Genomic DNA, 21170 nt, shown 5'->3' on the forward strand with positions numbered 1-21170 from the left:
GTGTGATACCCCTCATTAGTTAGCTTGCACCTATTTTACTTCCAAACAATAAATTTGGTTGAGTCTAGTCTATATCTATATCCCAACAGGTCCGAGGATCTTAGAAGGTAAGGGTGCTTTGGCTTGATTTGTCAAGCTCATTTTATACTAGCAATCGGAACTACTAGGGAGGAATCCACGGCTTTTGAAATCTTGAATCATCGCAGTCATATCAACATAACTCATAACTCATCATGTCAGAACAGAGATTCCAATTATAAACTGCCAGTCCCACCACAGTTCCTACCATAACTCAACCGCCCAGTTCATCCATGACATCCAGGAACTCCCTGGCATCTAAATCAAAGTCCAGTCAGTCAACAATACTCGAGACCGGTTCTCTTCAGGTTCAACAACTTACCAGAAGAGCTTGTGAACTCCAGGACATGATGTCCCTGTGACGTCTGCGGGGGGTTATAATCATCCATCGACATAAATACCACGGGCTTGATATCCCGCAGAATCACCGTTTTGGAATCGTATGACTTAAGCCAACTGCGTTTCCCGAGGTTGTGGGTGACGAATGCTGTCCAGACGGGTGTGCTGCATTCATCGTCATTAAAATCTAATATTTAATTCGTACAATCGATACTTCACATACTGGTTCATGTCGCCTAGGTGGACAGATGCCTGGAGTCTTACGGCTCCAGTCACCCTGTCTTTGTATACGCGCAGCGCGTGCATGTAGTCATCGTCGGTGATTGTGCTAGAAGATGTCAGCCTCTCTGAGTTTGGTTCCCCTTCTTGGTAGGACTGCTCACCCTCCAAAGTGTTGCTGTTCGTGTGCAAGCTCGTGGTCTAAAATTTCTCCAATAGGGTGGCCTGCATCCTGGGAGCGCAAGGCAAGGAATGTGTTATGGAATAGCACCAGATCTGCAAGATTAGAACTGTAAGCATGTCACTTCAATAGTCAAGGCAGAGCTTTCAGATGGGCATTGCTGACCTTCCAATGTCGTGAACTTCAATTGCGTCCATAAAACAAGCTCTGTCCCGCGATTCCGCCGCCTACACAGTCGGAGACAAGATCCATCTCGCAGGATCTCAAGTAAATTAAGCGGCAAGCAGTAGTAGTCACTAGGCCCACTCCGGTGGGGTTCCCTGCAAAGGATGCGAACGCGGTGGTCTGTTCTCCTTAGGTAGAAGGACACGCGCATATCGGACTCGTCGTTCAGGGATCTACACTGTGTTAAAACTCATGCTCAAAAAGAGTAAATATTCTCAACTTACAATTGGAGGAGCTCCTCGAAGCCCTTGTCTTTAATTGATTGCTTAATACCCTGCTGAGGTTCTCCGCGGCAGTGTGACCTATTGCCAAATATGTTAGCAAAATCCGGCAAAGAAAAGCAAGCTATCTATAACTCACCTTTCCCTCACAGACGGTAGAGGAGTGCTGGTGCCACTAGACCCAAATGTATCCTTGGCCCAGTGTTCTTTGATAACATCAGGGCTACTCGAGTTGCTAGTAGCCGTCGTCGCAGATGTAGAAGTAAGCGGCGAGAGCGGGATATCCGGTACAGACGGCGGGAAGTCCGAAGAAGTGGCTGAGGAAGGCGACATCGGCGGAGGAGACATATGCGGCGGTCGAGTGCGCTCGTATGACCTCCGCCGCCGTGCGTTCCGGTCACTAACCGGTCGGTCCCTCAGTGGACGCTCCCTCGGCGGACGCTCCCTCACCGGGCTCGGGGGACTCGCGCGGTGACCGGTAGGCGAGTCATTCGGACGGAGCGTCATGCCTTCAAAGCGAGCAGCAAACCGGCCATCTTGTATGGAGAGTAGAGACTTGAAGCCATTGACGAGACCCACAAGGAGCGAGGAGGTGTAGTGACCACTAATAAAGACCAGGAATAAGTATACGCATGCGCTTTGTCTACTGGTTTTTCTTTTGCGGAGCACCTACTCTCTTACCAAGTCATTGAACTCTTTAAAGACCGTCTTATACTTGGCTAGACGGGTCGCCAGGGTGTAGTTTGATTGATCCCAAAAGAAGCGGCTCATAATTACCCATGTGCGCTTGTATCTCGCTGGACTACCATCTGCGCCATCGAGACCTCTCAAAATATCGCCGATGTCCTCGATTGTATATGTGAAACTGGCTTGCACCACATTTAAATCGGGTTTGATCATATCGAAATAGCGGCGATTTCGGGGATCATCAGCTAGACGCTCCAAGGTGGTCAAGGATGAGCTGATTGCGTATAACTCGGACATGAGCGATGTGATCTCGCCCACATGTTCTGGAAGGGGATCTCGGAATGCATAAAAGCCAGCCGCCACGTCGTCGGCGCTCTGACGAGATGCGCGCAGAGCCTGAGCCATCTTATAGTCCACGGGGTTAGGCCATAAGGGTTGGGAGGGTTTCTTTTTTTTTTGGGTGGGAGGGGGGAGGGATATGGTGGGGAGGGCTCTTTAAGGGAGAGGGGCTAGGAAAAAATTAGGAAATAGATAGGCCAATAGGCTCACATGCAAACAATTAAGATTATTTAACAAAGGCCAAAAAAGCCCTGATAAAGAACGAAAAAAAAGAAAAGAAAAGAAAAGCCGATGAGGCTCTCTTGACAGGGTTCTCCCTTGCGTCCAAGGCCTGACGTGTTCACGCGCGAATGGCGGGGCTTGGTGGAGTCCAGGTCTGTTCGTCATCTCCCAGTTCACTGTTTTCAATCATAGACCGCTTGTTGACGGGATGTAGAGAATATATACTTCTTATAAGTTAAGTATGTAAGTATGTATAAGCTTCGAGTTGACTCAGATTCCATGGTTCACAGGGTATTCCCCAGCCCTAAATGTGGAGAACTGCCCAGGTGGTCAGTCTTAAGGCGCCCTTCAATTAGACCAATCATAGGATACAGCGCTATGGGACAGGAATATAGAGAGAATAAACACTGGGTTCCTGGATTTGGTTGCTTCCACGACAGTGAAAACTGTATATTGCATGAAAGTCGAGGAGGAAACCAGTCAGGGAATATTAGTAGGTTATAGAGTCGAGTATTCACGAGTACTGAAAAGCAAATACTCCCAAGCTGATTAATTTGTCTTGAGTCAGTTCGAAGTCTCTGACTAAATGCGCTTCTTTTCGGACCTCTATACTCCACAGCCCGAAGTCTATAGTGTGAGCAGATACGTTGAACCACTACCTTAAGGTCTAAACTAAATAGAATGGACTATCTCGCCATCAATTCCCTACTATTGAATTCTATCACATCAAAGATCCTAGGAATCCGAGCCAGCTGCCGACTATGAGATATATAGTGGCCACGAATCTCATCTACCGGGGCTGCATTGCATTCGTATAACAACACACACCATGCATCCCAAGCATAGAAAAATGCGAGACAATTAGTACGATATGTATAGATATGCAAAGCTTGAATTTAGAACGGGCTAGAACATCAATCTTAACGTGACTCGCGTAAATGAGCTTATTAGGGCTGTTTGGGGCCGAGACTGTCGCTGTGGAAACCACACTATACGGCGAAGTCGCGCCTCGAAAGATGATCCACACAGGCTGCATAGCTCTAGAATATCTAAAGAACTTCCCGAGTAATTGCATACAATTTAGACTAATCTACGGATATTGCAGTTTTCTATGTGCACCGGTCTCATCGGCCCCATTTAACGGGGTTATTCATGTCTGATTTACTCATTATAACTGCAAAGCTACTAACTAGTACTTGCTGAATAGCAAGGTTCTACAGAAGGGCTAGTCCAACAAGGCATAAAATCCAACAAATAAACCACATGAACCGCTCAACACATCTGGAGATGCGCTCCGATACGATGTGAAACCCCTCCACTCACGGGAAGGGTGTCCGACTTGGAAATTTCAAGCTTTGTTAGTGTCAGACACCGCGCACAAATATGCCAGGGAATGCTTAGACCATAGTCGTAGTAGCCATAACACGGCCTTGAAATAAATACCGCTGTTAGCCATTCCTGTCTGGCCATGCATTTCTGGTTGGGCTCCTAGTCGTGGTGATGGCGTGGTTTGATGTATATGCCCTAATAAACCATGCATCGAGGCTATGCCGGCACAACAAGATCGGGAGTGGTCCAGACGGACAATGCTCGCGCATATGTGTTGACAATTTATCGAAAGCCACTTAACACATCAAGGAACCCGAGATTTAGCATATGGTGCAGATTGGAAGCGTGTGAATATATTCGCGAGAGGGCGTCGACGTGCTAGGGCACACCAGGATTGAAGACAGCCGACGAGCTGTTGGTCAAACAATCCTCGACACGCATAACAATCCATCGGTTTTGATGTATGATGCCCACCGAGCTTCTGCAAAGAAATTGTTAATGCTTGTCTGTCCACCGGCGTCTTGCTTCAAGTCTCCTATATAACTGGCCCAGGGTCTTGCACCGGTATTGCTGAACCACCCCTGCGAGCCCAGTGTTGTGGTGAAACCGTATCATCGTATTGTCTCCCTGGGGTTTTCCCGTCTTATCTTGAGTGCCAATTATAAACGTCCTGTGTGATAATCACCCTGCGTGTCATCGTGCCCGTAACGTATCATCATACCCCCGCGGTTCGTCGCACGGTGTTATGTCGTCTATCGCATCGTCGTACCCCGCGCATATTGCATAAGCATGCCCCAGGTCCACGGGTCCACGGGTGCGTTCACGCGCGCTTGCCCTAAGGACATTTAGCTGATCCCAACCACCCAAAAGGACCCAAAGATTTCGCACATCCAGAGCAAGGGATCGAGGGTTTAGGGTCGGGGTTTTCTCGAACCCCGTGCTCCAGATAGCTATAGGACCGACCTAGTACTTCCTAGTCTAGGAGAACGCCTTGTGATCGAGCACGATGTCTTTTCTGTTCACTTTTGTTTGACTTACGCTTTGATCTGGAAATAAAGCCTCTGATGAAAGGCCCATGGCCAGCGGATGAAGCATCGTTGGGAGATTCCAACATCCGAAACAAACTCAAGGTTAAGCTTCGAGCTTCGAGCTTCGACCCCGGATTATTGGGGCGGTGAATGACGCAGGCGGTGAGCCCCGCCCGATTTTGCGGGGCAAAAAAGCTCAGCTCCAGAGAGCTCCCCCGAAGCTTCCCCGAGGCTCGGCCAAAATCAGAGCTAAAAAAGTGAGGTCAATCTGAAGAGGGCGCACAACACCTCTTGCACAACAGACTGAAGCTTGTTTTTGAATCATCCTCACAAGCAAGTGAACTTGCCAACTCTTGCTTGCTGTTTTTACGATCTTTCAAGCTACTTGGAAGTGGTCTTGGCACCAATTTAAAAGGTTGAGATTTCCCATTGATAACTTAATACCCTCGATAAGAGCAAAGAGGAACAGTTCAGACGCAAGTAAACCCCAGCCGTCCTCCAAACCCAGAAACCGTGCACGAAACCGTCCGAAAAAAAATCAGGAGAACCATTAGAGAAACACAAACGCCCAGAGGCAAAAGACGAAGTGAAGCTAGAGGGCATTTAAGCGGATTCCTCCTCTTCCTCCTCCTCAGCCTTGGCGAGGTAGGCGGCCTTCTCCTCTTCGTAGCGCTTCTTGTCAGCGGCAGCCTTGGCGTCGTAGGGCTTGCGGTCGGTCTCGCTCAGAGCCTTCCACTTGTCACCGAGCTGCTTGCCAACCTGGCCTGTAGGGGTGTTAGATATGTACAATAAAGCTGGGAAAGGAATTCACTGACCGAAGCTGATGCCGGGGTTCTCCTCGCGAACCTTGTCGCGGTTGTCATTGGCGAAGAACATGTAGGCGGACAGACCACGCTTAGGCGCGTTGGGGTCTGATGAGTAAGTTAGTACAAGCCGGTGATGAACAGTTTAGTTTGATGTTAACTTACCCTTCTTGCGGCGCTGGACGCGCTTCTCGGGGGCCTTGCGGGTGGACTTGGTGGTGCTTTCCTTAGGCATGATGACTGTGGAAGGTTAGATGTGATTTCTGAGGATTTCTGCCACAACAGATGTATTGCTTGTGAAATGAAAGGTGCAATTGGGTCAAGTGAAGGTTTGTATGCGCAATTGACATAGAATTAAATAAATCAGAGTGGAGGTGAGAGAGGAGAAGGGGGGCCGCGAATGTTTGCTAGACGCGTTGCGCGCAACCCAACCACTTGCGACCGAGGGAAGACAGAGCTTCGAGATGATAGGGATAAGATCAACTTACATGAATTCGATGATCACGAATTAGAATATGTCAAAAAAAAAAGAACTGTGGGTTTTCATGTTAGTTAGGTGGACAAAAACATAGATTGAGATGCAGCGCGCGACCGCGAGGTCGGCGCAAATTGGAAAAAAAAAGACAGGCAATGAGGTGAAAATAAAGGATTCCAAGGACCAAAAGAACTTGGAAAAAAAAGGTGATTGTGGTGGTGGTGGAGGAAATGCGATTCAGAAGTATAAGTTGATATGCAGTACCTTTTTTTTGTATGGGAGGGAGTTTGTATGGGGGAGTTGGTAGTGTAGGAAGATAGTAGGAGAAGAGAAGAGTAGAGGGGGGAGGGCCGTAGTAGTAGCAAAGAGAGGGGGGCCACAGCAAGGGAAAGGCAAGCACGGTTTCGCTGGTTTCGCTGACTGGCTGAGAGAAACGTATGGTCAATACTTGTAATTTACATAGTCCACCATACTATTTCCGATTTATTCCACGAAATTTACGTATTATTTCCCCAATTTACCTTCAAAAATCCCATTTATATCGTTTGCTATTGATTATATTCATGCACATTCTTTTTTTTTTTTTTTTTCAAAGCCAAATCTTTGTGGGCGGTTGTATGAATTAAAGAATTCAATACGGTGTATGAAACGAGACCATCATTCCGGCACTTGGGACTTGTGGATTGCGCTCCGTCATATTAATAAACCGCGCAAACGTACAGGTACACAGTACGCGGTAACACCATAGTAAAAGTATTTGCTCGGCAAGTACCCCGTACATAACATTGCCATAAGGTGTTTGCCATCGAATTTGATATAGATTATATTGCAACATTTGTTCTATTGAATAATACTACAGGCAACGGTGCTCTTTTAGCCTCCGGTTATTGCAAGCAGGCTGCGATAAATGTCATAAAGATTCCGGAAACCCCTTCTCTAAGAGACATATGGAAGGAGATAGAAATAATAAATCAAGCAGTTCATAACGTATTCAGTTTGGGCAGGCTTTTTGTGTATAGACATTTCACATTATGGACTTACTTCCATATGGTATAGCGTATAATGGCTTTGGTCGCGAGTCGCAAGGTCATGCGTACATATGTAGGTACATGTACACATTGACTTGTAACTACGGGGTACCTTTGCGGTCCTAGAAAAAACAGGTCCCAGTTCACTATCATTGGTGCCATTATTCCCTCTAGTCAAATAAGAATTCAGAAAACAAGGTCTACTTAAGCTCTCGGTGTCAAAAGCATTGATATTGTCATTCAGCTGAGAATTCTGTGTAATAGTGAAAACCCTAATTATCACGGATGGAAAGCGTAAACATGTACCTAGAGGTGTGTGTGCTTTGTACATAACAGTGTTAGTATTGAACTATCATCTTCAGGCAAGGGCGGATGGTTGCTCAATCATAAGCGTGGCGTACCCTTTTAGCGTAACCCCAATTGGAAACACGGCTGGGCAGGTACTTAGGAACGTAGGGAAGTATTGACGTTGATTACCCTGTTGATAAAGGTCATACGTGTTTTCTAGAGTAAGAAGCATGAATGAATATGGCATAGACCTATCGCTGTTTATTAGCCCGAGGATTATCCACGCCCGGACTGATAGGTTACAAAGTGAAACAGTATGGGCATGGAATGGCTTAGAATAGATGATCAAGGTTAGACTCCTTCCTTACAGAGCCGGATCACACCATCATCACAAGCTAAATTCAGAATGGATATCTTTTCCAATATGAGGAGACTGCAGCATGGAAATTCCATCTAGTGTGCTCCTACCAAGTCGATTAGATAGCTCATTTATCTTGCAGATACCGTGGAGTACGGATTCCTTTATGCGTTATAGGCTAACATGCCAGTGTTGATAAATTGACAGATCAAGAGCAAAAGTCCGTACGGAGTAGAGATTGTCAAATCCATAACAACGCATAATCCACCCGTGGACATTCTGGTGTTCCCTCAGCAAAGAAGTCCCTTTTTTACACATACCGTTGATACTGCAGTACTGCAGTACTGTGGCAGTGTATGGAGGGTTAATCCACCTGTAATGTACGGAGTACTCCCGTACAGTTCCACGCCTTCCGACAGGAAAGCGTCATAGAGTCGCGTCTGTATTGTGGACTCCAAATCATTTGATTATCTCATCTCTACATGTACCTAATAATTAGAAAGGGTGCTAGTTATGCATTTATCCGAGCATAGAGCCCTTACTTCTAAGACGCGACCAGAGTCCATATTGTATACCGCTGTGTATAGCCGTCATTATTGCACTGATGGACTAAACACATTTGTAATAATTTCTATCCAGTCCACATTATTCGGTTCAAAATTACCATTCCCTTTTTTTTTTCTTTCTCTTAGGAATAGAAATCGAATGTTCCGGAGACTCGGGTATTATTGTACAGCGCCTGTGCTCCTAAGTATGGGGTTGGAATTAGAGAATCGTAAAAAACGGGCATGGGGAACGCGTCGCAAAAAAGAAAAACATCAGTCATCACTTTCATCCAGCACCAACGCGCGCAGCATGTCGTCATCGGCCCAATTTAGTCCACTGGCAACAACTACAGCACTTGCGATGGACTTCATAGTCTCCCACTGAGCTTTGCGCGCCTTTAAATCCGTTTCAAAACTGTCCAGGCGCGATAACAGCTCGGGGTCTTCAAGCTTCTCTCTCCATGATGAATCTTCTTTTGTGAGCTCTAGTAGCTGGCGCACCAGTTCTTGGTTTTCGCGATTGATCTGTAGATTCTTTACTTCCAGGTTCGAGAGCTGCCTCATCACCAAGTCATGTGCCGATGCAAGATTCTCATGTGCAAGTGCAAGCACATCGCGACGATTCACCAGACAAAGAAGCGCTCTATGTATGCCTCGATTAGACTTGGGTCTAGCTCAAGGACTTTTCGTGGGTACGTACCTCTCAGCAGGGGTGGCAGCCTTCAGGTGAACAGCTTTGAGAATGGGCTCGGTCATGAGGATGGTGCGGACGGCCTTCCTCCTGACTGTGTAAGTAGATCGTGCCTCTAGGAGCTCACGTTCCGCGATTGCGAGCTGTTCTTCAGCATCTGCGCCCGAAAATGATTCCAGTTCTAATAGGATGCAAGCGATTAGAAAAGAAAAAACAGACAAAAAAGCAAAGAAAAAGGGAAAAAAAAAAGTAGAGCAAAGCTTTTATCGGACATACCTTGTTCGAGAAATGCCTTTTCTAGTTGTTGTTCCTGGACCTGGTTGTAGAGCTGTAGCACCAAGGCCTCTTTATCTGATAGAGTCACGACATCGCGAGAGTCATCTGCAGAATAATCTAGCAGTGTCACCTCACCAGATTGCAGGTGAGGCAGCGACTGGCCATGTTTTGCAGCCATGGATGTAGATCCCATGGATGCGGGCGAATCTGGTGATACTATGATGAGACCGGAGGCGGTGGGCGAGCTTCCCTGGCCACACGAGGTTGCGGAGCAACCTTCAACGACCTGACCAGCCTGATCGGAGGCTTCAGGACTCTCATTATTTACTTTCTTCTCTTACATGTCTCTTCTTCTCTGGGAAATATTTCTCACTTTTCTCTCTTACTGAGCATCTAAGCTCGCCTGGCGCGGAGGAGGGGGTAATGTCGTTGCACATCTACATTGCTCACACTGGGGAGCATTTCCTGGCTGATCCAGTGGCATTTGCCTCGTATGTCCCCACTATCTCTACTTAATGATTTGATGATCGCTACTATCTGTTATTTATGTTTGAATGGACCTATCCGAACTCCAGCTGACGCCCGTCCAATGTCTATAGTCCCGATGCTTTAAAGTCATGGATCGTTCGCAATACATCTATTCCGCCACCACGGCAAATATTGATGACCGCCCGAGGAAAGAATGTCAAGATCCAAACGCTAGCTACCGAGGTGCGACATTATCGATATCAATCATGACCTGGAAATATGCTAACTTGTAGCCAACCATTGCAGAACGAGATCTTTGTATATGACCGACAATACGTCAGTGAACCAGGCGATGTCGAATTTCCGGAACTACCTCCTCCTGAACCATTCCGACCCGGTAGCCCCCCGGCTACCCTCAAAGACCTGAACGACCTTCAGGCATGGCGGAACCTCTATATGACACGGCGCAACTGGGCACTGGACCTCTCCAGTCGCTGTGGGTCGATTGATAAGAACCTCCGAGAACATAACGAGCGAACTGAGGTTATAAATCGCGCAGTGGGCGTGGCTCTGGAGAATCTCAAGTCTCATGTGGGTAACCTAGAGCATCGATTTCAAGAGGCACAGTCGTGGGCGAATAGCCTTTTAGAAGAGCAACGGGCCGCTTTAGATGGCTGGCAACGAGCTCTTTCTAAACTGGACAACATTCCGGCGCGTAAAGATTTCCCTCTTCTTGGACGCCCGTCCACGCCCAAAATGGACAAGGATCGACCAACCGGAACGCTCCGTGACTTTGTCGACGTGGGCGAGGTTCAACGGGCTGGATCAGAGGCAGCATCTGTGTCCTCGGCCTTTGCTGGTAGCGTCCATGACATTGAGAAGACAATCGGCGACATCGCCTCGGACACTCAACAACTGGTGGACGAGGCCCTTGCCTCAAATTTCGACGGGGTGGATGGGTTGTTGGAAGAAGTGGAGACTATTGCGAAGAAGATTGGGTCTGATTATGAGCATGTTCTCAGCCTGCCGAACAACCAGAAAACGTTGGCCAATATATCAAGACTTGCATTCAGTCATACCCAGGACCTTCTTCCATCGCTGGCGGAGATTAGCGTCGAGCTTCAAGCTGCACTGGAGCACGCTGTGCAGCGCAGGGGGGCCACGGAGAAAGCGGCCATTGAGCATATGCGCACGATATCCTCCCTTGAGTCTAGACTTGCCGACGCCCATGCACGAATGGTCAATCTGGACGTGGGGAGTAATGCCTTTGAGGTCATCTACTCTGTCTTCCAGATGCCAATGGTGTATGGATCCATTCTTATTGAATCCGTGCGGCGGCGAGAATGGAGTGATAAGATCAAGACTGACTCCTTGACGCTGGCCGAGGAGATGGCAGTTTTGAGAGATGAAGAGCAACGTCGCAGAAAGAAATGGCTTAAAAACATGGGAGACTTTATGACCGTGACTGATTCCACCACACCAGGAATCGAAGTCAACCTTCAAGGTCAGGATGAGGAATGGCCTGAAGTAGCTCGGAAAGAAATCGAGTATTACATCGACGATTTAAAGACCACTCATTCCTTGACCAACCTAGCGGAAGAGCTCACCCAGCAACTCAAGGAGCTGGATGCACCCACTCGGCAGCAAAGACGACGGGCCAAAGCGTTCAAACAAGGCAGCGTATTTGACTTGAGCCGGAGCTCTATATTACGCGCCGATGACTCCGTCCGTAGCTTACAGGAAGAAAAGACAAAGCTAGAAGAAAGACTCAAGGGGTCTGACAGTCGCGTCCGGAAATTGGAAGACCTTTTGCATCGTCAGAGTCAGCTCAGCCGGCCATCGAGCGGCACCTTCGGCCCAGACTTCCCCGGTTCACCTGCATCTCCGCACCCTGATGAACTATCTAGGCGGTCATCCGTCTCTTCGAGGCGAGTCTCAGCGACTCAGTCACCCGAGGACAAAGCACTCATCCAGCGCATCGTTTCACTTGAAGCAGAGTTAGCGACCGAGAGAGATGCGGTCCAGCGACTCCATAAGGAAGCCCACGCCGAACGGCAAACCAACTCCGACAAGTTCCAAGAAGCCCAATCCACCAAAAAGGACCTCATAGGCAACCTTGAAGCGCGCCAACGCGAATTCGAAGATGAGCGCCGATATCTGGACTCGGAGCTGAAGAAGTTTAGACTCCGTACTGAGGAAATGGAAGAAGAGCTTGATCGCCTCATGGATAGCAGAGAGCATGGAAGACAAGAGATTGACGACCGGATGCACCAGCTCGAAGTTGACCTTGAAAATGCTCACGCAAATTCCGCTGAAGACTCACAGAAAATCTTTGATCTTAATGCACAGATTCAGACTCGGCAAGAGCGAGAAGAAAGCCTCCAGGCTAAGATTGATGATCTCGAGCACCGGCAAGCGGAGTTCGAGCAAAAGCATCAGGAAAGTTACCAAGCCCTCCAAGCTATCTTCCTGAACCTCTCACCTGGGGGCATTGTGCCTGTCGAACTTCCCGAAGTAATCAAAGCCATTGAAGTTCTCTCCGAGGGTCTGTCTATCCACGCCAAAAGCGCGGAATCGAATGCAACTCAGACAATGGCTGAGAACAAGGCCCTTGAAGAACAGATTGTGAGATTCGAGTCGGAGGCAGAAGAGCGGACAAAGAGGTTCGACGAACACGAGGCCGAATTGTCGCGACTGACTGCAGAGCTCTCACACGCGCGATCAAAGTCAGAGAACTTGACCGCTGAACTGGACAAAGAGCGATCTAAGTTCAGTTCCTTGCACTCTCAAATTACTGCCGGAGAAAGTGGCTCCGAAGCCCTGCGTGAACAGATCGCCGAAGAGGAACGGAAGCAGGCAGAGCTGTCGCGAAAACTGGCTGAAGCTGAGAGTGAAGCTCGAAATTTGAAAGACCAGGCCGCAGAATGGGAGAGAAAGGCAGGGGCCACTTCGGAGACCGAGGGAAAGGCTGTGGCACGGTTCGAAGCTCGGGGTACCAAGTCCCTCGAGCTTTCAAATCAACTCTTCGCGCAGGTTGACAAGCTGGGTCGGATGCTCGAGCAATTGGGTTTCACCATCATTCAGCAAGACGGTCAGCTTCTTGTTCAGCGTGCTTCGAAGCTCAGTGCATCGTTGGGCCTAGGTGAAAGCCTCGCTCAGTCAGGCATTGTATCCCTGAAGCCGGATACAGCGCTTCTGGACTGGATGAAAGCCGAAAGCCTGGAGGATGAAGAGACCAAATTCTCGGCTTTCATGGAAAGTCTAGCTCAGTTCGACGTGGCCATATTCGGTGATGTTGTTGTCAAACGCGTCAAGGACATCGAACTCCTAGCCCGCAAATGGCAAAAGGAAGCTAGAGGCTATCGTGAAAAATACCATCGAGTTCAGAGCGAGGCTCATGACAAGATTGCCTACAGATCCTTCAAAGAAGGCGATCTTGCTCTCTTCCTTCCCACACGGAATCAGGCCATTCGCTCCTGGGCAGCCTTCAACGTGGGTGCGCCGCACTATTTCCTCCGCGAGCAAGATTCCCACAAACTACAAGCTCGAGACTGGCTTCTCGCCCGCATCACCAAGATCGAGGAACGAGTTGTAGATCTGTCCAAGTCAATGAACGGTGTCGCGCCAGACCGTCGCTCGCTCGGGGACGCCAGCGACGGCGCCTCTCTAGACGACGAGAATCCATTCGAGCTTTCAGATGGTCTGCGTTGGTATCTCCTCGAGGCTGTAGAAGAAAAGCCCGGTGCGCCTGCTACACCAGGCATAGCGAAGAGCACAGTTGCATCGGCGCACGTCGATGCCAAGGGTAGCATCCGCCTCAAACGTGGTACGGACGAGGGCGCCATTGCCAAAACCCTATCTAGGAGCCTTGATAGCCGCCGCGAGAGCTCGAATTCCAAGCGCGGCACACCCACGCCGTCGCAGCACGCTGTCGAATCCACGACTGATCTTGTCCGCCCCGCCGAAGCTGACACAGGCTCGCAGCCTCGAGAGGCTGCTCCGATCTTCGACGAGGTTCGCCGTGACCTGCTCTCCGGCCCGTGAAAAGTAGGGATTGACTTATTTATCTTCCGTCTTTTCCGGGTCTGTTTTTGTATGATCTGATATCAGGTGCTAATGGTTTTCTTTGGCTTAGGATCCTCTATCTGCATCGGCTCAACCAAATATAAGTGGCACCGCTTCTTCTCCCTCTCAGTCGACGTCTGATCGTCGACACAATGGTCGATCTCGCCCGTGGGAGAAATTGTGGTCTCTTGACTATCGGCTCGAGGGTGGCGCACCATAGACTGTTCTCTGTTTTTTTTTTTTAACAAGCTCTGGCGTACTAGGGCATGGCATTGTTCTTTCTATTTTTGTTTTGGTTTCTCCCGTCAGTGCGTGCAGCGCGAATTGCGCGCCATTCGGGGATCCATACATGTCCCATTTGCTTTTGACATTGATTTAGTCCAGATACCCAACAATGCAATCTACACCTGAATATATCGATCTACTTGCAGTGGTATAGGGTATGATGTGCCGGTCGAGCTTTATGAAACAAAGTCAAAACATTCGGGTACGGTACAGGGAGCAGCAATTTACATAGCGAGTAAGCCGAGGTTGAATGAAATGTAAGAGATGTGATCATGATCGTGAAACAATAAACCACTAGTCTAATCCTTCCACGCCTTCCATTCCGCCCATGTCGTCCCAGAATTGACTGAAATCCACGTTCTCATCTTCGAACATCTGCTTCGCTTGCAGCATCGCAGACCGTTGCCGTTCCGCAGTGAAGCCACCAGGCTGCGAGCTCTCCCATTGAATTAGCTCGACCCAACGGAGGAAAAGATCCTCCTTGCCCATCTCGGTCAACTTCTCCTTGAAGGCGAGGATTTGGTCGCGCTGAACCGATCGCTTTTGGCCAGTGGGGGTATTCTCATCCCCGACACGCCAGATCAGCCAACCGTCAGCATCAGTGTTAACCAGCACGGCAGTGCGGAATTCATCCATCTGTATACCATCGCCTCTGCGAGTGCGATCAACAAGAGCATGAGCGCGGACCATAGCCGCGTAGTCTAAGTTCCAATCCTCGTCCACGAGCAAGTAACCAGTTTTTCCGATTCGCTCGGGAGTCACAGCGGCGACGATCTTATCGCGACGCGCCTCGTCTTCGCGGATCCACCTGTTGCGCTCGAGCTCCTTGCTCCAACTGCGGTTACTGCGGCGGACTATGATCTCGCTCTCACGGAAACCGATGGCGCGACGCCAGCGCACGGGCCCTCTGATGAAATTAACAGGCCATGACCACAACAGGGTCACGAGGAAGTAGTCGATGCATATAGTTCCCGTCCGGCGCAGGATGATTTGTACCGCTTCTGTCCACGGGGTAGCTGTGTCCACAGTCATGGAACTTTGGAGCCCGATCAGCGTTCCCACGAGCGCTGGATATGTACTGATTCCCATGTACACCCGTAGACAAATCACAGCAGCTACTACCAGGTTGACGATGAGGGGTACGGTGAAGGTTTGCCGCTTGAGTTCCTCCGCTGTGATGTCGATGTGGACTAGGTATACTTCGTCGGGGGAGAGTGGTTCGACAAACGGTTGCAAGGCTTCCGGGACTTTGTTGAATGGTGGGATCGGACCTGAGGATGCGGAGCTTGGTGTTGAGGCTCCGGAAGACGTTGGCGTCTTGCCACGACCTGAGCGCCGTGATGATTTTGCCATAGCGGGGGTTGATATATGTATATTCCACTAAATTGTAGGATATGATCTGTGTTGAAGCTTGTTCAAGGGTTTAGAATGCGAGTGTTGTTGCTTTTATCGAAGCTTTCGAGGATGGGGCGACTGAACGTGTCACATGTCAAGATAAGATGAGGGTCATTTGAGCATCACGAGGTTGTAAATTTTCTCCTGATAATATCTCGAGGGCAAATATGAGTAAAAGACAAGTTGAGAAGACAAGTTGTCGGTGGTTGAAGGAGTCGACGTAATGCGGAATGAATTTAGACGGCCTAACCACATTGGGGAATGAGAGCGTAGTATTTACCTCCGTCATTTCTTCACAGCGCAGGACAACCGCGTCTTTCTCCTTTTTCCCTACCTTTCCTACATGTAAACCCTCTGCAGGCTGCAAGGGGTATTTCGGTCATGTCATTCGATAAAAACAATCGAGTCTCGCGAGACAGACAGCCGTCACCTTTCCGACGCGCCTCGAAATTCGACCATTACGATATACCCACGAAGCTCCCATCACCCCCTCAAGAAGATGGTCCACATCCACGACACGCTATTCGCCCAAGATCTCTAGCCGATGCGTATCGAGACGCATCAAAACACGCAATGTCCGCCACATACGACGAAGAATACAACTTTGTGACAACACCAAGCCCGCGATCAAAGCGGCAGCCGATTAACGCGTTCTCACCAATATCTCAGACCTCCCCTCCTCCCAAAGAACTCGAAGATGCATATAGGCGAATTGATGAAGATGATGCTCTAGCCGATCTGGTGCGCGACTATGACTGGGAGCCGCAGTACAGCGCACGCTCCGGAAGCCGAAGTCGGCCCCCATCCTCCCGAGCAAAGGACACAAACAATGGCAGAGGATCTGCCAATGGACGACCCTTCTCCGACGCTGATTTTGGCGATGAACTCGGCGACCATCGAGCCCGCAAGACCAGGGACTACACTAAGGATGAAGAGCGCCTAAAGCGCGTTACGGGCCAACGCTCGCCGGTCTTCAGCAGGGCTCAGGTTGGACGGGATGCCTTGACGGCAGATAATTTGAGAAGACGAATGGAACATAAGACTGAGGCGGATCATAATCATCATGAACCAGAGGCTGACAGGAACGGTGTTCCTTCGCCGAATATACCCACTGGTTGGGGTCATCGCGCAGGTCACCGACAAGAATGGGAGAGAAGGCCTACCCAACGTAGTGTCTCCGAAGAAGAAGAGGAAAAAGCGCGTCGACGCTGGTCGCCAACTATCAGGGAAGAAACCCAACCGCCCAAGTCTACGCGTACCTCTCCTCGTTCTCCGGCGCGGAGCACACTTTCTGCTAGAAGTGCCCTTGAAGAACGCACCGCCAATCCGCATATGCAGGCAACGCAGGAGGACTTTGGGGAAGCGCAGTCTGGGCCAAAGTTGACCTCACCCACCAGTGGCGGCGAGCCAATCCCCAATTCCCCTATCACAGTGTTCAAAAACTCGTCGTTCGCGAGGCCCAGCCCAACCAAGCGCGACTCCCGGGATCTACTACGCAAACTTTCCAGGACCGAAAATCCCAAAATTGATAATGTCCAAACTCCCCAGCCACTCAAACTGTTTGAAAGCAAAATCTACGATAAGACCCCTCGTGTAACTGGCGCGTGGATCGATACTCCTATGACCCAGCGGGTGGCTGACAAGGTCGAGTTTCCCGAAGATCTGACGAAAGACATCATTCCTCCACGTATAACGAAGGAGGCCAAGGAAGTTGCACCGCCTACGAAACCAACGGAGGTCAAATCTAAAGCCGAGGAACCGAAGCCTGCGCAGACTACCGAGAAAGAAGCCCTTCCTGAACCACTTCCTGGGAAGGAGTCAAGGGCCCCGTTGACGCGACCTCATCTACCGAAAAGTGCCTTAGAGACGGTCATTGAGGATGCCAGCTCCGGCAAAGACCTCGAGTTCGGAGATGATACCATCGAGTCCCTTCAAGCATTTATGGACGCCGGGCCAGGTGAACCCAAAATCGAGGAAGATGACGAAGCTTACGAAAAGGCCGTCCTGGCCCAGCTCCAACATTCCAGTTCAAAGGGAAATGACGTAGTCGACTTGGATTCTTTGAATGGCAAGCTCAACTCTCTAATGAGACATATCGACGAAGTCAAGAAAGGGCTTGACGGCCTGGAAAATCACGTTACAAGAGACACCGCAATTGTATCGCAAGCAAGCTCTTCAACCAAGAAGAACCCGCAGTCATCACACTTGCACACAGGCGAATCCTGCAAAGACTGTGGCACGCACTCTGATGGACGAGTCTACGCCGCGCTACCTCTTCCTCGGCTGTGGAAGCGGAGCCCGCGATCCCGACGCCTTCGCCCGACCAAACTCGGCTGGTTCATCATCATCTCGCTCTCATGGTATATCATCGAATGCCTGATGTGGGACCAGTATAGTCATCCCGAGATATCCGAAAGCTGCGAAGGCTACTGCCTGCAGCCCGATGCGCCTTTATACCCATGGGTAACTGTCACAATGCTGTGGCGCTGGTCACATCTGTCGACCGTTTTCACGCCAATTTTCGCTATCTGTGTTGCTTTCTCTCGGCTCGTGGCGCAATTGATGGGCATTTCGGATGGCTACGTGGATGATGCGCCGGAGCTTGGAAATATCATTGGCGAAATCCGAATCAACGGAACGCCAGTTGCGTTCCCTTGGCTGTCTGCACCCACAGCTGAAAACATTGTGCCCCAACCACAACAAGTCCACTATACACAGCAGCCTGTGAAACCAGTGCAGCCTGTCTGGTCAGCTCGCCCCCCACCCCCGCCCCCGCAGAGGTGGGACAATGACCAGCTGTCCGGGGAAGATGCAATGGACGGTGATGAATATCTTTAGTTCCCGGAGTTGTTCTTTGAATCCTTACGACGTTTGCTTTGGCGCGTTTCGCTCCGGACCAGGTGAATAGCTTTTCGGTGGCTCTCAGTAGTTTATTTTGCCCATTTGAGTTGGACTTATGCCTTATCATGGTTCTAATTCAGCATGGGTTCGGCTACTATCTAATGCAATCCCGGGTAGCGATTCATTACTACAGAGGACATTTCTCTAAGAAAGTAGTCAAATATTTATTTATAGTCTTCTAGATAGCCATATAAACGTCCAACGGTATAAGGTAGCGGGATTGGGCCCTCCAGGGCTGTCGCCCATCCATCACGGAAACGGGTTGTCATGAGGATCATTAAAAGCACAAACAGGGTATTATGATGCGAAATGAGGTAAAAAAAACTATATAAAACAACTCACAACCGCGCTGTCGCGCGCCATTGTTTCTGTAATTCGATCTCTCCCTCCAGCTTCCAAGCAGTCATCCTCTGCATGAGGGCCTCAACCTGCTCATCGCTGATTTCACAGACCTTTTCAATCGGGATCTCCTTTGTCAACTGCAGCTTGAAACCCAGCCAGGTGAGGTTTCCCGTTGACACGACCCGGCCGGCAACAGCATCACGACAGAACCCAGCAAAGCCCTCGAAGAAACGATGGCTAGCAGGCCTATCCATCATAAGTATACCGTGGCAGTGCGGCATTCCCTCGAACATCTCCGCGACGAGGGGCACACCGGCCTGGTAGACGCGGCGCGCTAGAATAAGACCCTCGTCTGTGAGTCCTTCCTCGCCCGTCGAGATCCAGATAGGCGGTGCGTTCTTCCAGAGCTCAGCCGGGGCAGCGAGCGGAGACACCAATGGATGGCTCAGCACGCTGCCGTTGCAGTAGATGTCAGCGCGAGGCGGGGACGCGGGCCAGATATCGTCTGGCGTGAAAGGGAGCGGTGTAAACGGGATCTTGACATCTGGGTCGTCGGAGGGCACAAGCGGTGCCTCGAGATAATCGAGGTGTGCATTACGGCTGGTAGACGGCATGGAGCGCGTCACGTCGCACCATGGGGAGATGGTTGCGACGCCTGCGGGCAGTTCGATAGGCACATCCTCGCCGTGGAAGCGGATTGTGTGGGATGCACGGTCGAGGGTCAGGAGTGTTTGAAGGAGGACTAGTGAGAGGTTCCCGCCGGCGGAATCGCCAGCGAATATGATCTTGTTGGCTGGCACGGGTTTGTGGAGGGAGCCTGGAGGCGGGTGGAGGAGTGAGAGGTATGCTGTTAAGGCATCGACAAGTGCAGCAGGGAATGGGTTTTGAGGAGCCAGGCGATATCGGACGGAGAAGACCGGGGCGCCGGTTAGGTGGGACAGGTGTGCGACGGGGACGCGGTGGCTGCAGGGATCCAAAAGGCTTTTTTGATTTGGATGCGTCAGCTATGTGCATGGTTGCTAGAGGATCGGGCACACTCACAAATAGGCTCCTCCATGGAAATACAAGATCGTCATATCAGACGGCGATTCCTCGCGCAGCTTGTGGTATTTCTCCTCTTCTGAGAGATCGGGCTCTGGTGTTTTCTTTCCAACTCCGGCGCGGTACCCGGTCCATTCGGCTTCGACGGCGATTGTTGCGGGGATATCGTATGTCGCATCGCCGGTCTTGAGATCTTCGATTGCGCGTAGTACTGCATCGCGCACGTCGATCTCGGGCCGTGGGAGGGTCACCTTGGACACCCACATGGGGCCCTTGACTCCAGGGTCGCGTATGCCTTGTTTCTGGGTTTTGCCGAGTGGAGCTTTTGTTCCCATGAATGAGCGAATAATGGCAACGGTTAATTCGGTGCGCATGTCCTGTTTCCCCTTGACGGGAGACATTTGAATGCCATGCAGGAGGATGGTCTTGAGCATCATCGGGATGCGGGCCAACAGCGCCTTCAAGAGGCCGAGAGGTTCCCTAAGCGAGCTCATGGTGCGAAGGGAGCAACTTCAAGCGCTAGCTCTTGCAAAAGAATGAAAATGGAGGTGAGAAGGACAGGATCTAAAGAACTCGACATCTTTGAGATCTTAACCTTGGAAAATGCTAAATAAACAGGATTTAGTGCCTGAGTGGCGTCAGTGCCGAGGTCCGGCCGTGGAGCATACCCCACAAGCCCTAATTCTGAGATGTCTCATATCGATCTGATTAGTACCATTAGGTATCATAGGGGCTGTCCTGTAGTGAACTTCATCTAGTTTATCAGTACTCCGTACTCCGTAGGCTGTGAAGGCAATCGCGATGGCTCAGTTATTATACACTAGATTAGCCTCGAAACAGATTTGATATTGCAGCATTGGCTGCAAACAAGACGTCATAATAATAATAACAATAATAATACTTGTCATCGAGGGATGAATGGGTAGACAATCCTGTCTTCGTCGCTTATGAAGACTATCTCAGCAACCATAGTCTTCTCTTTCTTAGCCTGGGAAAATATGCGGTCTTAGTTGAGAGTTATACTAGTATAGTGCTATCTGAGAGTAGATATGAAGACCACATATATGCCCAACAACGGCGTCAGATATGGCTGTTTCTGGCTTCCATACAAGTTGAGCCGCAGATATAAAATAAAATAAAATAAAATAAAACAAATAAGAAAAAATACATACACAGCCCATTTCTCAATAATGATGTCAGGCCGTGAATACCCAAAGATCTGAGCATGTCACATTCCCCAAAATAGCATATTTGATCATATTCGTGTTCGATATAAAGACCAAAACCAATCAGCTGCCCTAATCCGGTGTGACTTGCGACAGCTGACTAATCTTACAGCCT

The 21170-nt window shown here is 49.7% G+C and overlaps 8 protein-coding genes across 8 annotated transcripts; 2 read left to right on the forward strand and 6 right to left on the reverse strand.

The window, feature by feature from the left end:
* Window positions 1-292: 292 nt before the first annotated feature.
* N7471_002764 (uncharacterized protein) lies at window positions 293-2355 on the reverse strand (the record flags this gene model as incomplete). The annotated part of the gene is made up of 8 exons (XM_057275484.1): window positions 293-336; window positions 401-582; window positions 641-745; window positions 801-912; window positions 983-1215; window positions 1267-1344; window positions 1403-1867; window positions 1937-2355. The coding sequence occupies 8 exons, from the start codon at window positions 2353-2355 to the stop codon at window positions 293-295; spliced, it is 1638 nt and encodes a 545-aa protein (XP_057140122.1).
* Window positions 2356-5064: 2709 nt separating this feature from the next.
* On the reverse strand, window positions 5065-5298 carry N7471_002765 (uncharacterized protein; the record flags this gene model as incomplete). Its single annotated transcript, XM_057275485.1, is given in 2 exon segments — window positions 5065-5241; window positions 5254-5298. The coding sequence occupies 2 exon segments, from the start codon at window positions 5296-5298 to the stop codon at window positions 5065-5067; spliced, it is 222 nt and encodes a 73-aa protein (XP_057140123.1).
* A 173-nt stretch (window positions 5299-5471) lies between these two features.
* nhp6 (high-mobility group nucleosome-binding protein) lies at window positions 5472-6582 on the reverse strand (the record flags this gene model as incomplete). The annotated part of the gene is made up of 5 exons (XM_057275486.1): window positions 6411-6582; window positions 6160-6204; window positions 5837-5911; window positions 5684-5779; window positions 5472-5632 (listed from the first exon to the last, which is right to left on the reverse strand). The coding sequence occupies exons 3-5, from the start codon at window positions 5904-5906 to the stop codon at window positions 5472-5474; spliced, it is 327 nt and encodes a 108-aa protein (XP_057140124.1). The 5' UTR covers window positions 5907-5911; window positions 6160-6204; window positions 6411-6582.
* Window positions 6583-8638: 2056 nt separating this feature from the next.
* N7471_002767 (centromere protein H) lies at window positions 8639-9525 on the reverse strand (the record flags this gene model as incomplete). Its single annotated transcript, XM_057275487.1, has 3 exons — window positions 8639-9008; window positions 9066-9237; window positions 9333-9525. 3 exons carry the CDS (start codon window positions 9523-9525, stop codon window positions 8639-8641), a joined length of 735 nt encoding a protein of 244 aa, XP_057140125.1.
* Window positions 9526-9626: 101 nt separating this feature from the next.
* Window positions 9627-13844, forward strand: atg11 (autophagy protein ATG11; the record flags this gene model as incomplete). Its single annotated transcript, XM_057275488.1, has 3 exons — window positions 9627-9823; window positions 9932-10043; window positions 10107-13844. Coding segments are annotated over 3 exons (4047 nt in total), but the record flags the coding sequence as incomplete, so codon positions are not given.
* Window positions 13845-14444: 600 nt separating this feature from the next.
* On the reverse strand, window positions 14445-15503 carry N7471_002769 (uncharacterized protein; the record flags this gene model as incomplete). The annotated part of the gene is made up of 1 exon (XM_057275489.1): window positions 14445-15503. One exon carries the CDS (start codon window positions 15501-15503, stop codon window positions 14445-14447), a length of 1059 nt encoding a protein of 352 aa, XP_057140127.1.
* A 423-nt stretch (window positions 15504-15926) lies between these two features.
* N7471_002770 (uncharacterized protein) lies at window positions 15927-18383 on the forward strand (the record flags this gene model as incomplete). The annotated part of the gene is made up of 1 exon (XM_057275490.1): window positions 15927-18383. One exon carries the CDS (start codon window positions 15927-15929, stop codon window positions 18381-18383), a length of 2457 nt encoding a protein of 818 aa, XP_057140128.1.
* Window positions 18384-18784: 401 nt separating this feature from the next.
* N7471_002771 (uncharacterized protein) lies at window positions 18785-20323 on the reverse strand (the record flags this gene model as incomplete). The annotated part of the gene is made up of 2 exons (XM_057275491.1): window positions 18785-19769; window positions 19830-20323. The coding sequence occupies 2 exons, from the start codon at window positions 20321-20323 to the stop codon at window positions 18785-18787; spliced, it is 1479 nt and encodes a 492-aa protein (XP_057140129.1).
* Window positions 20324-21170: the final 847 nt, after the last annotated feature.

The sequence above is a fragment of the Penicillium samsonianum genome, assembly GCF_028829775.1.
Source record: "Penicillium samsonianum strain IBT 33392 chromosome Unknown utg000002l_segment0_segment0, whole genome shotgun sequence".
Classification (NCBI taxonomy): Eukaryota; Fungi; Ascomycota; class Eurotiomycetes; order Eurotiales; family Aspergillaceae; genus Penicillium; species Penicillium samsonianum.